This window comes from Marmota marmota, unplaced genomic scaffold (assembly GCF_001458135.2).
Source record: "Marmota marmota marmota unplaced genomic scaffold, marMar, whole genome shotgun sequence".
Taxonomy (NCBI): Eukaryota; Metazoa; Chordata; class Mammalia; order Rodentia; family Sciuridae; genus Marmota; species Marmota marmota.
Window position 1 is genome coordinate 6,849,501 of NW_026000079.1, and position 17,520 is coordinate 6,867,020.

Genomic DNA, 17,520 nt, shown 5'->3' on the forward strand with positions numbered 1-17,520 from the left:
AACAAGGTTTTTTAAGTTCCTGTGGCATTTATCAACCAAAGATGAAGTGGTTTAAAAGTGATAAAATGGTTTCCTCCATTCCCTACTTTTTAGGTAGGTTGTTCACGTGAATCTTTTTCCAGTAGTCTAAGTGTTCCCTTCCTGCATAAGTATATGTCCAGATGGTGAGGATCCTCATTAGGATCGGAAACATTTCAGTTGGAACTTTTTTCAAAGTTTTGTTTTTTTAGTACCAGGGATTGAACCTAGGGGCACTTAACCACTGAGCCACATGCCTACCTTGTTTTGTATGTTTTATTTTGATACAGGATCTCACTGAATTGCTGAGGCTGGCTTTGAACTTATGGTCCTCCTGCCTCAGTCTCCTGAGCTGGTGGGATTACAGATGCACCATGGTGCCTGCATGAAGTTTTGTTTTCTATACCTTAGTGACTCAGTGGTTTGAATCAGGCATTGAATTTGTTACTCTTAAATTTAATTTGGAAGATAGCTTGTAGTGATAACTAGATTTTATATTAGCTGGCAGGGGGTGGAAAGGATCTGTGTAAGGCAATTTTTTTTTTTTTTTTTTTTTTAAGTGTGGTCATGCTGTGTTACCCTGGCCTGGAACTCCTGGTCTTAAGTGATCCTCCTACTTACCTGGGATTATAGGCAACAGCTACCATGCCCTGTTTAGGATTTGGTGTTTTAATATTCACATTTCCACAGTGTCAAACCAGGTCTGTTGCTAAACAGATCACAAACTAATCATTAATGTATTCCCTCTCACAGGTGACAGAGTTAGTTCTTGATAATTGCCTGTGTGTCAATGGGGAAATTGAAGGCCTGAATGATACTTTTAAAGAACTAGAGTTTCTGAGTATGGCTAATGTGGAATTAAGTTCATTGGCCCAACTTCCCAGTTTAAACAAACTTCGAAAGGTAAGTCAAGATTAATGTACAAGCAGAATGATTTCAGTGCCAAGGGTTATTATGTCTAGTCCTTTGCCAAATGAAATGACTATTCTGCCTGTTAGTGAGAAAATTTTGTTTCTAGAGATAGGAAAAATGGTTTGTTGAATCATCTCTAAAGCTGCTTTTAGAAATTTGAATTTGTTAGTGGGATTACTTTATGACACAAATTTGGATTTTCTTTCTTTTTTTTTTTTTTCTTATAAAATTCTGTTTGGTTGTAAATGGATTCAATTCCTTTATTCAGTTTAATTTATGTGGTGCTGAGGATCAAACCCAGTGCCTCATACATGCCAGGCAAGCACTCTACCACTGAGCCACAAGCCCAGTTCCTTCTTGGTACTGGGGATTGAACCCAGGTTCGCTTAACCACTGAGCCACATCTTTCTTATATTTTATCTAGAGATGGGGTCTCACTGAATTGCTTAGAGCCTCCCTCAGATGCTGAGGGTGGCTTTGAACTCCTAATCCCTCTGCTTCAGTCGCCCCAGCCACTGGGATTATAGGTATTCACCACCATGCTTGGCATGAATTTGAATTTAACATCTACCAAATATTTTTCTTTGAATCATGAAATCCAATTGTAACACAACCTAAACCAGAGCTGAATTAGGAGCTCATCATATAGCATTCTCATATGTCATTTAACAGGCACAAATGGGAATTTGAAAATTAATGATGATAAATGCACCCCCCCCCTTTGGTATACTTTTTTTTTTTTTGGCTGGTGATAGAACTTACTTAAATTGGTATGCTTTTAAAATCTTAGGTCCAGCCTAAGCCTTCATCTTTCCTTGTTTCTCCCCATGTTGAATATATAGTTGGAACTTAGTGACAATATAATTTCTGGAGGCTTGGAAGTCCTGGCAGAAAAATGTCCAAATCTTACCTACCTCAATCTGAGTGGAAACAAAATCAAAGATCTCAGTACAGTAGAAGCTCTGGTAAGTGGAAAGGTTTTATCACTGGACTTTCTTTTTTTGTTGTTGCTGTTAAATTTTCTCAGATTAGTTTGTGTTTTACCTTAGTTATTTTTGTTTAATGCAAAACTTCTGAATTTGTTCTCTCTCTCACTCCCCCCCTTCCCCCCATGTTGGGGATTTAACCGAGGGGCACATCTCTACCAACCCTTTTTATTTATTTATTTAAAATTAAAAAAATAATAATTTTTTTGATACTTTTGAACCTAGGGGCACTTAACCACTGAGCCACCTTCATAGTTCTTATATTTTGAGCCAGGGTCTTGTTAAGTAGCTGAGATTGGCCTTGAAGAAGTTGCCATCCTTCTCTCTCAGTCTCCAAGTTCCCAGATGAAATTTTTTTTTTTTTTTTTTTTTTTACCAGGGATTGAACCCAGGGGTGCTTACCACTGAGCCCATTGCTAGCCCTATTTTTATTTTTTATTTTATATAGAGATAGGGTCTTGCTGAGTTGCTTATGCCTCACTGAGTTGCTGAGGCTGGCTTTGAACTTGAGATCTTCCTGCCTTAGCCTCCCAAGCTGTTGGGATTCTAGGTGTGTGCCACTGCTCCCAGCCCCAGATGAAATTTTTAATTTGTTCTTTTTAGACAAACAAGGTAGTACCCAAAAGAATTTTTAAGTCAGTGAAAAGCTATATTTATTATTTCATCATCGGCTTCAAGATTTGACTATCTGGTTTCAAAATTTTCATTATTTTAAGTTCTATTGCTTTTCATTCCTTCTTGATAATTTTTTGAGTTACTTTAAGTGTCCCCTAGTTTTCTGGTATGTGGGAAGGAAAAGCCTATTTAGTAAAACTCTGAAAATTGTTGCTCTGATTTTTAAAAAGATTGGGAGGTCATTGAAAATGTTGAAAATATAGCTGTATTTTTTTTTTTCTTTTTTTTATGGGTACTGGGGATTGAACCCAGGGGTGCTTTACCACTAAGCATATCCTCAGCCCTTTATTTTAAAAATATTTTTATTTTGAGACAGATTCTCACTAAGTTGCATAGGCCTTTGCTCAGTTGCTGAGGCTGGCCTTGATCCTACCGTTGATCCTCATGTTTCAGTCTCCCAAGTCTTTGGGATTACAGGTGTGTACCACTGTGCCTACTTTGTGTGATTTTTTTTTTTGTTTTGTTACTGGGAATTGAACCCAGTGTCACTTAACCACTTAGTTATACTCCAACCCTTTTTAAAGGTATTTTTATTTACTTTTTTTTATTTTGAGACAAGGTTTTACTAAGTTGCTGAGGGTTTTATTAAGTTGTGAGGCTGGCCTCAAACTTGTGATCCTCTTGCCTCAGCGTCTCTGGTCCTTGGGATTACAGTGTACACCATCATGCCTGGCCTGTGTGGTTTTAAATTGATCATGTTATTGTTGTTGCCTATGCACAGGTTTGGTCATCAAAAGTGTGTTGAGTGTCCACTAGAAATAAGGCACTCAGTTAAGATCCTGGAGGTAACAATAGTAGATCAAACAAAGTTTTGGAATTTATATGCCAGGGGCTAATTAAGAGAATTGGCTGTGTTTTATAAAATAACTCTTAGTTATAAAATTCTAACAATCCAAAAGTCATTCTCTCAATTTCAAATATATGTTTTCTGGATTGTGAATTAAGAAGAAATAATATGGTATATTAAATCTTGACTGAACATCTTTACTTTTCTAGCAAAATCTTAAAAATTTGAAAAGTCTTGACTTGTTTAACTGTGAGATCACAAATCTGGAAGATTACAGAGAAAGTATTTTTGAATTGCTGCAACAAATCACATACTTAGATGGATTTGATCAGGAGGATAATGAAGCACCTGACTCCGAAGAGGAGGATGATGAGGGTAATCACTCTAAATACTCATAAATGTGTCATAATTATAGTCTCCACTCTAGCCATGCAAATAAGATTGGACCTGGAGGTATAGGTGGAGGGAAAAAAACCCACATAAGCTATTGGTAAGACAAGAAAATTTTAAATCCCACAGCTCTAGCCTATATTTCTTCTTTCAGATTTCTAATAGCTTCAGGGAATTTAATGATTTCTGTAATATGAAGCTCTGTGACATTTTACATCCATATAAACTTGTGTAACTACTATCCAGTAATAGTGAAAACTTCTTAAATAGTATTTTTTAAAAAGGATCCATTTATAATAGCATTATTTATAATAGCCCCAAAGTAGAGACAACTCAGGTATCTGTCAACTGATAAATAGGTTAAAAACATGTGATATATCCATACAATATAATATTATTTCACCATGGAAGTGAATGAAGTACTGATACGTGTAAAAGTGAATCTTGAAGACAGTTTGCTAAGTGAAAGACATCATACAGAAAAGGCCATGTTGTTTGGTTTCATATATACCAAAGGCCCAGAATAGGCACATCCAATAGAAATAGAAAGTAGATTATTGGGGTGAGATTTAGGGGATGGGAACTGATAATAGGTATGGTTCTTCTTTTTGAAGTGGTGAAAAATATCCTAGAATTAGATTGTGAATATACATTTTTAGATGAATATAAGACTAAAAGATGAGGTGACAGAATAGCCGTTGTTAGTAATAGGATGATATTTATTTTTGGGTCAAAGTTTTCACTATTAAAATAATTTCTTTTTTATACTGGGGATCAAACCCAGGGGTACTTTACTACCTTTTTAATTTTTATTTTGAGTCAGGGTCTCACTAAGCTGCTTCAGGATCTTGCTAAGTTGCTGAGGCTGGCTTTGAATTTGGAATCCTCCTGCCTCAGCCTTGGAAGTAGCTGGGATTACAGGCATGTGCCACTGGCCCAGCAAAGTAAATTTGTTTTGGATAAATAATGTTATAAAATGTTGGAATGAATGATGAACACGCAGGTTTTGAAGTGTCCACGAAGTAAAACCAACTTCAATGCACATTGAATAAATACCAGTATTTAGAAACCATTCTCAAGCAATAAATATTTGATGTTTTAAAATGGTACTCTTAAATACAAAAAAGGGCTGGGGATGTGGCTCAGTGGTTGAGTGCCTCTGAGTTCAGTCCCCACCCCGTGCTCCCCAAAAATGGTAATCTTAAAAGAAAAAAGTCACCATGAAATACTTTTCCACTGGTTGGCTTAAGAGTTTAAAGTGATTGGGAAAGGGTAAAAAGGATGAACGTTACTAGAAGGAAACATTTGTCCAGACATTTGCTCATCTTAAAAACAACAACACACACACACACACACACACACACACACATAAATGTATACGTGTAAAATATATACATATATATTTAAAATGTTTTTTAGTTGTAGATGGACACAATACCTTTATTTATTTGTTTTTGTGTGATGCTGAGAATCAAACCCAGTGTCTCACATGAACTAGGGAAGTGCTCTACTACTAAGCCCCAGCCCCACATATATATTTTTAAATATTTTTAAAGATGGAGATGAAGATGATGGAGATGAAGAGGAAGATGAAGCTGGTCCACCTGAAGGATATGAGGAAGAGGAGGAAGATGATGATGAGGAGGAGGATGAAGATGAAGCAGGGTCAGAATTGGGAGAGGGAGAAGAAGAAGTGGGCCTTTCTTACTTGATGAAAGAAGAAATTCAGGTGAATAAATAAATTCAGGTGAAAAAATTAAAAATTAATTACTTAGGCATAGGGCTAAGTACTATAAAAAGTGAGTTGGAGAAATCTGAGAGTTGTTTCCTAACTTGTGAATGTGTATGTATCTGTCTGCTTTTTTTCCCCATTGTGGTCTATCCCATACTACATCTAGATAAGCATAAACACCTATTGATTATAAATCCCAGATATCTTTCAAATCCACTCTGCTTTCAGTGGTATGGTATGGTAGAAACATTTTATAGGTGTTTCTAGCCTTAGTTTCTGCATTTATAAAAGTGAGATTATACCAACCTCATAGGATTGTTTTAAGGATTTGACAAGATAATGTAGGTATCTAGTCCCTGGCACATTGTAGGTACATTGTAGAATGTACCTACAATTATTTCTTCCCTCCAATTATTTCTTGCTTGATAACTCTGAATATAGCATTACTACTTAGAAATATCCCCTGCAGTGCTGCCTGGGTCGTCTCATTTGCAAATGTGATCCTGTCACTAGCCTTCTGGAAACTCTTAATATCTTTCCTATTGCCACCCAAAGATACAAACCCTGCATTGTCTGTTTGGCTTCTGTTTCCTTCCCTAATTTCATCTCCCTCAGTACCAAGTTAAATTATCACACTAAACTATCCCTTGCCTTTTTGTATGTGTATTAATTGTTTAGTTTATCTGAAATGACTTCCTACCCAGGTCCCTGATGGACTTCATTTTTGTTCGTGCTAATTAAACATAAATATAAGTGAAGCATGTAAAAAGCACTAATTTTATGAATAGCTCCGTGAAATTTCACATGTATATTTGCTTGTGTAATAGCCACCCCAGTCATGCCTTGTAAACTTTTATCCTTAAACTCAACTCTGGTGCTAACCTTAATTTTGAAGTTTTCTATATTTTTTCTTAGAAAATCATTCCTTCCTTTGTTATCTTTAAACCTTGATTAGGCTTCTATTGTCTGTAGATAGTTTTTTTAAAAAACGTATTTGGGTACTTTCTGTGCAGCTGTGAGCTCTTAAAGGGTGGGGAATACCTTTCATCTTTGCACCTCAGCATTTATTACCTCGAGTGGCACAAAGAATGAATGATCTTGGCTCTTGGGAGTTTAGTGAAGTTCCTTTTTCCTAATGTTAAATTGAGGTTTCTTTCATAACTTTAAGTAATTTTTCATTATTTTAGGGGATGTAGCTCAGTGTTTAAGTGCCTGCCTAGCATTCATGAGGCCCTGGGTTTGATCCCCACAGTGGTGGTGTGGGGAGGAAGAATTCTTATTTAGACTAAATATTATTTGTTCTCCTAATTACTTTTACATCAAGCAGGTCGATAATATCTGGTCAGTGATTATTTTTTTCTGATACCATTTTAAATATGAAACTACTGTGGAAAATAAAGATGTATATTTGGTTCAGGCCCTAGTGAGTTAGGAACTTTATAATAACGAAGAATAGAACCTTAAATATTTTAAATCTTCACAGAATATTTTGAATATTTATTTTCAGTCTGTTCGGTTTATACCAACATATAGCTTAAATGTTTTTCCCATAAATTTTTATTTATTTAATAAAATAAGTAAGTGTCTTGTTCGTTAACATTTGACCTTTTATTTTTTGTGCCAATAATTCCTCCTTAATTCTAAGTAGTATTAAGTCATTTAAAAATTACTTTCAACTAACTGCAAATGTTAGCTTTATCATTCCATTGAGTATTGTGAAATACTAACCCCAAATGACATGGCCACAAAAAGAATAAAAAATTCTGTGATAATACATATAACCTTAAGTCACTGTAGGAGTAGCAGGGACCAGAAGGAGTTTTTGTTCCTGAGATAATCTGAATGTTGAAAATTTAGTCTTGTTTTTATTTTATTTTTATTGTTTTTATTTATTTTTATTTGCTATTGGGGATTAAGTCCAGAAGCACTTTACCACTGAGCGATATCCCCAGCCCTTTTTATTTTTTATTTTGATACAGGGTCTCATTAAATTGCTGAGGTTGGCCTTGAACTTGTAATCCTCCTGCCTCAACCATAGGAGTCACTGGAGTTCCAGGCATGTGCAACCAGGCCTGGTCTGATGTCTTGGTTTTAGAAGCTAAGTGCCAGGGAATGCTTTAGAGACGATTGAGATTTAAAAAGAAATTAGAAGGAAAGAGAGTGCATATTCAATTAACTTTTTAAAAAAAATTTTATTTTATTTATTTTTATGTGGTCCTGAGGATCGAACCTAGTGCCTCACATGTGCAAGGCAAGTGCTCTACCACTAAGCCACAACCTCAGCCCATTCAATTAACTTTTTATTTGATTTTTAAAAAAATTTCTTCCTATTTCACTGTTCTTCAGAGGCAAGGAATTAATATGTGTAAAGAAGGACTTTATGTGTGTGTAATATAAATCATTAAAAATGGAGATGAGGATGCTTGGGTGTGGTGGCGCATACTTATAACCAGAGGCTCAGTAGGCTGAGGCAGGGAGGATCGCGAGTTCAAAGCCAGCCTTATCAACTATGAGGTGCTAAGCAACTCAGTGAGAACCTGTCTCTAAATAAAACACAAAATAGGACTGGGGATGTGGTTCAGTGCTCAAGTTCCCCTGAGTTCAATCCCTGGTACAAAAAAAATAAAATAAAATTTTAAAAAAGTGGAGATGAGGGCTGGGGTTGTGGCTCATTGGTAGAGAGCTTGCTTAGCGTGTGCGAGGCACTCAGCACCACATATAAATAAAAGAAAAGGTCTGTTGACAACTTTAAAATTTATTTTAAAAAACGGAGGTGAGGTAAGACCCTCAATAACAGTTACATCGTATCTCAAAAAATAAAAAAGGACTGGGGATGTAGCTCAGTGATAAAGAACCCCTACGTTTAATCCCATACCCGCCCCCCACCCCTCCACCCCTCCACCCCACCCAAAAAAAGTTGAGAGCTTTGGGAGGATTGGGAATCACGGTGTCCTTGTATTACTCATCGACAAGTGAGGAAACACTTCCCACTAATGAGAAGACTGTAGTCTCTACTGAACAAATTTCTGGCAAAGTGAGTTTTTTTGGGTCAGGTCGGGGGGGGTTGGGTACTGGGGATTTAACCCAGGGGCAGTCAAGCCCTGAACCACATTTTATTTTTTATTATTTTATTTTTAAGTTTTTAAAAAATATGTATATTTTTTAGTTGTAGGTGGACATATACCTTTATTTTATTTTTACGTGGTGCTAAGGATTGAACTCAGTGCCTCATACATGTATGCTAGGTGAGTGCTCTACCACTGAGCCACAACCCTAGCCCCTTTATTTTTTATTTTGAGACAGGTTCTCACTAAGTTGCTTAGGGCCTAAAAAAAAATTGCTGAGGCTGGCCTAAACCTTGCAGTCTCCCTGCCTCCACCACCCAGGTCACTAGGATTATAGGTGTGCGCGATCACGGTGACCTCAAAAGCTGAGTTTTTATTGATAGTATCTAAAAGATGATTTTTAAAAAGGTCTAGAACATGAATCAATTAATTTGAAACAAAATTCAGAGAAAGAGCTCTTTTAGACTTGGACTTTTCTAAATCATCAAGGAATAAGTGTGATTAGTAGTTTATATTTTTTTGAAAATTATAGCTATATATCCTCTATGTTGGGGCTAGGATTCAGATCATTCTTAACTTGATCTGTAAAATAAAAGGTCTCATTTTAAAAAGAGTCAAAAGTTGTGCTGTCCTACCTGTGCTAGTAGGTAGATGTGGCTATTTAAATTAATTAAAATTAACTAAAACTAAAAATTAAATTCCTCATTTGCACTGGTTACATTTCAGGTGCTCGGTAGTCATGTGTGGCTGGTGGTTATTGTATTGCACAACACAGATATGGTACATTTCCATTGTTGCAGAAAGTTCTTTTGAACAGTGGTGTCTAAAGCATAACTTATTTTTATAAAGAACTAGATACTTAGTTGGATCTTAAAAAAAGATATAAATAAGGAAGAAGTTGTGGTTATCAAAACACAGGGTAACTAAAGTTTCTTTGCCTTTGTTGGGATATACTCAATAGTGAAAAATATGTTATGGTTTATTTATACTCAAACTGAATATTTGAATTTCAAGGATGAAGAAGATGATGATGATTATGTAGAAGAAGGGGAAGAAGAGGAGGAAGAGGGTGAGTTACATTAGCCAGAAACAAATTCTAGAATTAAACATATTTTTTCATGAACTTTAATAAATGAGTCTGTAATACAAATTGTCACTGATCCTTTTGATTTTGCTGTTTATCATAGAGTGCCTTGAAGTTACAAAAGTTTTTTAAAGAATAAATTTCTCAAGGCATTCCTTAATTCCATTAAAGGGATAGCTCATAACATGTATTTTAAAATAAAAAACGAAGAGATAGGGGAGCTACCCTGAACTCAATTTATTACCTTTTTAAGGTCTCTCATTTTGAAGAGGGAAGCCTTACCTGTAAGAAAGGAGAGGAACAGTTGAACTCAATATAATATTCTTTAAGATCTGATATCCAGGGTAGGGGGACGCGACTTGCTCTTTAGTATTCTTTACCTATAGGTCTTTTTAAAAATTCACTAACGGGCTGGCGATGTGGCTCAAGCGGTAGTGCATTCGCCTGGCATGTGTGCGGCCCGAGTTTGATCCTCAGCACCACATACAAACAAAGATGTCGTGTCCGCCGAGAACTGAAAAATAAATATTAAAAAATTCTCTCTCTCAAAAAAAAAAAAAAATTTACTAACAGTTTCTTCAATATGAAGCCTAGTTTCTTCATCTGTACTTCATGACTTGGCCACAAGGGTGCATAGCAAGCTATCATTATTTGTGCATTTTTTAGTCTGTTAAGTCTGTTTATACACTGAAATAAAAAGAAATTTAAGACTGGAAACTTAATATATATACATATATATTTTGTCAACTTTTCACTAAGTGTCAAAACTTTGTAACTTAACAAATACTCATTTGTTGAAATTAAAGTTTTTTACACTTTTCCTTCCATTCTTCTTTTAGAAGAAGAAGGTCTCCGGGGGGAGAAGAGGAAACGAGATGCTGAAGATGATGGAGAGGAAGAAGATGACTAGATCATTCTAAGACCAGATTCCCCAGCATTCCTGGGTGTGCAATAGAGTGATCACATCTTTGTTTTTTCATGTACGATAGCTATCCCTACAGAAGATAATGTGTAACTTTTTATAGAAAAGTGTGGTTTTACTATTTTTGCCTTATCATTCCAGTTAAGATTTACTAGTCTGTTAATGATCATATTGTATGTAGAGAAAAAATTTCATTGACACTTCCCCCTTAAGACATTCTCTAGCAATTATATTTAGAAGCTTAATTTTTCTAATTCAAATTCAAGTTCATTGTATTAGTAATTTTTAGTCTGTAATTAAAACATGATTGCTTTTACACAGGTGAAGTTTGGTGCATTTCATTCATAAGATTTTAAAGTTATTTATAAATTAACTGAAATTACAGTCATCTGTAATATGAAATGACAGTAGTCTCTTGAATAAGTTGATTATTATTATTATTTTTTTTTTTTAGAGATGATCCAGGGATCTTTATTTTGAAGGCATTGATTTTTTTTTTTTTTTTAAATAGCTAAAGATATTTGGGTGGTTTTTTTTGTCACATGAATTAAGTTGGAAAGTAGAAGCAGAATAATAAAGGTTCTATTCAGCAAATTATATAGTTTGTGGATTTGGGGGAGGTTCTAGACAGTAATATAATTCATGGATTTTGTGGTGATTGATAAGATTTTATTTTTGAAGGAAAAATTGCTTATACTAAGTGAGACACGCAGGTGAGCCCTCTCTTTAGGCTGCAGATCATGACATGCCAATGGTTGTTTATTTCGTTTTGTTTTAGGTGTGCATATTCTCATCAATTTCTTTATGATCAACCTCCCTTCTTGTTGACTCCCCTCTCTATCCCAAAAGGAAGCTGGGAACTTCTGGATACCCAGAAAACCTTTAGTCTTATACCTCAACCACCTTTTCAGATCTCTCTGGGTTTTAAACAGAGTGGAAGAAACTGAGAATTTTCTGAGATACAAATATTGTTATTGATACAATTTCAGGCAGCAAGCTCTGCTTATTGTAAATCTTTCTTGACTGAAAATATGTAAGATCATATAAGTAGGAGGAAGAAAGTAAAGAAGCAGGGGAGGGGTTTTGAATTAGCATCAATGTCCATTGCCTGTTGATAATTAAGGAGACATTTAAGTCAGTTTTTAAGTTGGCATCCCAAATTATTTGGATACCAACCCTGCGCAGCATTTATAATTTTTCTGAGTAGACCTTTAGTTCCTATAGTTTTAAAGCATTACCAGATGTAGCATTTAATTGGAATATTATAGGCAGTTGGAAAAATATTTGGGATTAAATATTAAAATTAAGACTTATTTTCAAGTGAATGTCCATTAAAATAGAAGAATATTTGGGATAAGTATGAGTGTGTGCCTACTTACATGGTTACTAAATAAAATATAACGAGTACACAGTACATCTCTGTTTTTGTCATGGAGGCTCCATGTTCAAGGTAACTGCTTTGTTCATCTTGACTATCTTAAAATTTTTTCTTTGTTTTGAATATTTGTAAGGTTTTTAAAAGTTAGTGTCAGTAAACTAATTGAAGCTATTCTTCTACTGGGACACATTTAAATTACTGAGTATAGTACTGCTGCTGCTTGTTTTTTTTAGTTTAAAATGTATGACTTGGCGTTTTAAAGGTTATTTGTGGAGAAACTAAAACAGTTGCACAACTGACTGAAATAAAACACTTGGAATAAATTTAGTAGGGGGATCAGAAAGTACAAAAGATTGACATTTTTTTCTCTTAATTTTTAACAATTGATATGCCCTGCTTTAGTCTCTAAGAATTCTCATTACATACTATGTCCAGATTATAAAATACTTATTTTTAAAATGAAATCTATATATTGACTTTCTTATCAATCATCTTATTGTGCAATCAAAATTAGAGTTCTTTGGTTTGAAAACAACACATAGTGAACCTCCAGATAACTTTTAAGAACTTATTTAGCTTTGTGGGTGGTATTTTCATGCAAATAAGTAAGGGGGTTTTTATATTTTGTAGAAGTTTGGGGTCCTATTTTAATGCTCTTTGTATTGCAGTATGTATATAGTGTGTTAAGTTCTTTAAGAATCTCTCTGTAAACGTTGAGGTTAATACTTTTGTGCAACTGTGTTTTTGAATAAAGCCATGACAGTGTTAAAAACAAATCAAAAAGCAGTACTCATGATCATTCTTTTATTGTTTCTGACTATTCCCTGTTTTTCCTGTGACTGCTGTAACTTAAGTTTTTGAAATGGAATTGCTTCAAATAAATTGAAGATTTGTTATAATGATTAGCTTCAGTGTATGATATTCACTTTTTCAGCAATACTGTTGGCAGCTTTGAAGATCTTTTTAAAAACAAATGAAAGTTTCCTCATTCAAATTTGGATGTGATAAATAGTTTAACCTATCATCTTTCTTATTAACTTTTTTCCAAGAAGCAGGAAAAAATTCTTTTTTTTTTTTTAATTTTTTATTGTTGGTTGTTCAAAACATTACATAGTTCTTGACATATCATATTTCACACTTTGATTCAAGTGGGTTATGAACTCCCATTTTTACCCCATATACAGATTGCAGAATCACATCAGTTACACATCCATTGATTTACATATTGCCATACTAGTGTCTGTTGTGTTCTGCTGCCTTTCCTATCCTCTACTATCCCCCCTCCCCTCAGGAAAAAATTCTTGATTCATTTAATTTTCCTTTCGGAGTTGCAATTGAACCTGTACTTTTATTGCCTGTAGTGGAAGTAACTATTACTATTATTACAGTTAAATTGATTATAAAATACTGTACATTGCCAGGTGTGGAGGTGCACTCCTGTAATCCCAGCGCTTGGGAGGCTGAGACAGGATGATAGAGTTCAAAACCAGCCTCAGCAACAAAGGGAAGGCATTAAGCAACTTCATGAGACCCTGTCTCTAAATAAAATACAAAATAGGGATGGGGATGTGGCTCAGTGGTTTGAGTGCTCCTTAGTTCAATCTCAACAACTGTACATTAATAGTTTTCCTAGGACTGGGGATATAGCTCAATGGTAGAGTGCTTGTCTGCATGCACAAAGCCCTAGATTCAATCCCCAACACCATGTGTGCACATGCACACACAAACACAGTTTTCTAATATGAGCCCATCATTTCCATCTGTACTCTGTAATGTGTAACTTCAAAATCTTTTGATGATATAAATAGATATAATTCTTACATGTTTAATTTTGAAAAAGTAGGTATTTCTCTGTACTCTGGGTTTTCCCCTGATAAGTGATTTTTAAAAGTTTCACTTGTGGAGAAGTCTGGGAAGTATGTTTTGTATAGTTAAGGCACAAGTATAATGCTAAGTAATGTTTTTACAATTGCTTTTTGGTTTTATGGTTAATATTGCAAACGTATTTTAATTATAGAATTCTTCCTGAGGGATGGAAAATACTGAAGAATTTTCAGCTGCAGGTATTTACTATGACTTTTGTTTATGTCTTCAAAAAATTCAAAGCCTTTACCCTCTTGGTTAAAGAAAATGGTAGAATCCCCACACAGTTTTTGGTGAGGTTGATAGGTAATGAGGCAATTCAGTGAGAGACTATGATTCAAAACACTTAAATATTGTTTATTCCTTGTTCTGTATTTTAAAGAGAGGCTTTGAAGCAGATATTTTTCTAGTTGCTGGAAATTTTTCCTGTTTATAGTATAGGGTGTAATGATACTCTGCAGCTGTAGCTAAAATAGCATTCTACTACTGGTGCCTTTTGCATATACTAATTAGCCTAAGATCTGAGAACCCTACCTTACCTTGAGACAGTTATTTGGGTTATTAGTCTATTTGAACAGCCAGTCTTAACTGGAAGGACAAAAGATTATACCACAAGTGGAAATTACAAAATGAACTGATCTCAGGAGCATCTTTAAAAAGACTACATAATGGCAGGGGTGGGGGTGGGGGAGACTACATATTGATAAAGTAGTTTTATGTCATAGGAGTGTAGACACTTTGGTAAAACCCTGAAGTAAGATTACTTCATAATAACCCTGATTAAGAAAGACTCAGAAGTAGGTATGACTTTGAATTTCATTTATATTTACAAATAATTTAACATTTTATGAGGCATCATTTGAATTTGGCTACTTAAAAAACAACAGACACATTCACACTAATGCTTAATAATGATACATGCTACACACAACACTGATGAAAACAATCTATTCTAACTTCACGAAATGATGAGCCAGGCTCCCTGTAATCCCATTCCTGGGTTCAATCCTCAATAACATGCATGCAAAAATAAATAAATAAATTACATTCAATAAACTTGCCTATTTTTTCTGATTCTCCTATTAAATACTTCACACCATCTTTCAGGATGAGGTCCATGATCTCTGCCCTTCACTGGGACTTTCCCTGATTAGGCTTATTCTGCAGCCCCAGAATTGGCTCACAGGCTATACCCGTTTCTCCATGTGAAGGGAATTTCTCCCAGAAGGATTTTTTTTACCTTTTTTTTTTTTTTTTTTGGTACCAGGGATTGAAACCAGGGGCGCTTAACTACTGAAGTACATCCCAGCCCCCCACCTTTAATTTTTTTTAATTTTTTATTTTTTTTAGTTGCAGATGGACACAATCTTTGTTTACTAATTTATTTTTATGTGGTGCTGAGGATCCAAACCAGTGCCTCGCAGTGCGAGACAAGCACTCTACCAGTGAGCCACGTCCCCAGCCCTTTTTTGTATTTTATTTAGAGACAGGGTCTCACTGAGTTGCTTAGTGCACTGATAAATTGCTGAGGCTGGCTTTGAACTCGGAATCCTCCTGCCTCAGCCTCCCCAGCCGCCGGGTCCAGGCGGGGTGGCGCCGGCCTTTCTTAGGGCAGTGTAGTGCTTGACGTCATTCATGCGGGGAGCTGTGACCAGTCGGTGGGGCGGTATTAGAATCTATACTAGAAGGAACTGGAGTTAAAGCAACTGAGAACCGAGACCTCAGCCCGGAGGCTGGGCGGGAGGCTGGGCCAGGGCCAGCCCCAGGCCTCCCCTCCACGTGCTCGAGCTGGGGGAAACCCTGAAAGGCCGCGCCCACCACGACCCTCCGGGGCCAATGGCCACGTTAAGTCATCACCCTTGAGGGTTTGGGCGGTGGGGTTACTGGGGATTGACCCCGGGGCGCTGTGCCTCGGAGCCACATCCTTTTAATGTTGGGGACGGGGTCCTGCTTAGTGGCCGAGGCTGGCCTCGACCTCGCAGCCCTGCCTCCTAGCAGCCGCGGCAGGGTCGGCCGCGCGGGGTTCTTTTCGGGAGGCTGGAATGAAAGCCACCAGGACAACTGATCGGAGGTCGGCGCACGGACCAAGCTCGGTCGCATCCTGGGGACACGTACCTCGACTCTCCCTGCCCTGCCCCAGCCTCACCCCGAGATGGTTGGCAGGCTCTTTTTCTGGGTGCTGTTTTACCACGGGGCGCTCTCCCGCGACTCCGGGATCGCCGGGGTAGAAAGGACGCGCGATCCGCGGAGACCGAGGTGGACCTGAGACCGAGCAGGCCCCTCGGTCCTGAAGGAACTAACGGGCGCCTCCGGTTCCACTCCGGGGACACCGAGCGAGAACCACCGGGTCCTCGAACAGAACCGAGAAGTCAGAAACGGACACACCGAGTCAGGGCTCCGCAAGGACCGGGGCTACCCGAATTGCTCCACAAGGGCTTTTCCCAGAACCTCTCGGATTGGGCCCCAAATGCCGCAATCCCGGTCACGTGACGTCTCCCCGCCCGCCCTCTTCTCCAGAGACTGAGGGCCGGGCGCGCTCCGCCACACCCTAAGCGCAGGCCTGCGCATGCGCGGAGCTGGCGCGACGGACCCCGGAACTTCCGGAGCCGAGGCCTGGGGGAAGCGTTTTGGCTCCGCCTGGGGTTTCCCGCTTCCTGCGCGGCGGACTGGAACTTCGCCGTTAGTTCTGTGCGACTTTCCTCTTCTTTACCGCCTTTTACAATTTTCAACTCTTGCTTAAAGATTAACAGAGCCTCTGTTTTCTTATTTAATTTCAAAACCTGAATTACCCTCAATCCCACATTCGTGAACCTCCCCAGCTGCTCTGCAGTTACCAACGTTGGTGGAAATGAGGGCTAACTAACTAACCTTACCCTTACCCCAACCTCTAAGTGCCGCGTTTGGAGCTGAGGCTACTTTGTCTGTCCCTCTTGTTTGTGCTGCATCTGGTTCAAGTTGACACTAGGGTCCACTTGGCCTTGGAACGTGGCCTCTTCTCCCCAGGAGCTAGCTTACCGTCCCACGTCGTACCTGTTTTTATTTTCCCTGTCTTAAAGTCAGAACTGCTGATGTGATTAGTCAAGTTGTACCTACAGACGAATGAATTCTGGAAAATAATACACAGTTCACATGTAAAATAATAAAAGTAGCAATGTTTGTAAAACTGCCGAAGGACCCGTACCTGTTTCTATAGAATTAGCAACTGTAAATGTTTTAAGTAAAACTAATACCAATAATTTCTTAGGCATTTTTAGTATCTTTTACAAAACAGCCACAAAATTGGGTAAAATGAAGACCATCTACTTCACTTGACAATTAAGAGATGAGAGTATATTTGAATTATATTTGTTTGTTTATTTTGGTTCTGGGGATTTAATCCAGGGGCAATTTGCCCTGTCCCCAGCACCGCCCCTCTTATTTTTTACTTTGAAACAGGATCTCAATAAATTGATGAGGCTGGCCTTGAACTTGCACTCCTACCCCAGCCTACCAAATCCCTGAGATCACAAACTTGCACCACTGCCGCAGCCCGGCTGGCTGGGCAAAATAAGGGGGGGGGGGGGGACGAACAACTTGTGTACATTGATACAGCAGGAGTGGAAGCCGTTTATTGCAGGACAGGAGCAGTATTTATACATTCCACACAGCTTATCTAATTAGCATAAACTAGATACAGCAGTCAACCAATCAGGAATCTCCACACTTAAT

General features: G+C 37.5%; 1 protein-coding gene across 2 annotated transcripts; it reads left to right on the forward strand.

The window, feature by feature from the left end:
* The first annotated feature begins 735 nt into the window (after positions 1-735).
* Positions 736-12,848, forward strand: Anp32e (acidic nuclear phosphoprotein 32 family member E). 2 transcript variants are annotated; one of them, XM_015503023.2, is made up of 6 exons: positions 746-921; positions 1,773-1,895; positions 3,588-3,753; positions 5,325-5,497; positions 9,580-9,634; positions 10,489-12,848. In XM_015503023.2, exons 1-6 carry the CDS (start codon positions 754-756, stop codon positions 10,557-10,559), a joined length of 756 nt encoding a protein of 251 aa, XP_015358509.1. In that variant the 5' UTR covers positions 746-753; the 3' UTR covers positions 10,560-12,848. The 2 variants fall into 2 exon arrangements, with proteins under 2 accessions (XP_048670883.1, XP_015358509.1); XM_048814926.1 differs by lacking the exons at positions 3,588-3,753; positions 9,580-9,634; positions 10,489-12,848 and having other exon boundaries at positions 736-921; positions 5,325-5,480.
* The last annotated feature ends 4,672 nt before the right edge of the window (positions 12,849-17,520 follow it).

What these genes read in the sequence shown, in the direction of transcription:
- Anp32e (XM_015503023.2), top strand. Translation starts at nt 754, where the DNA reads ATGTATTCCCTCTCACAGGTGACAGAGTTAGTTCTTGATAATTGCCTG. An exon ending in CGAAGAGGAGGATGATGAGG is followed by an intron (nt 3,754 to 5,324) that starts GTAATCACTCTA and finishes ATATTTTTAAAG; the next exon opens with ATGGAGATGAAGATGATGGA. An exon ending in TGATGAAAGAAGAAATTCAG is followed by an intron (nt 5,498 to 9,579) that starts GTGAATAAATAA and finishes TTGAATTTCAAG; the next exon opens with GATGAAGAAGATGATGATGA.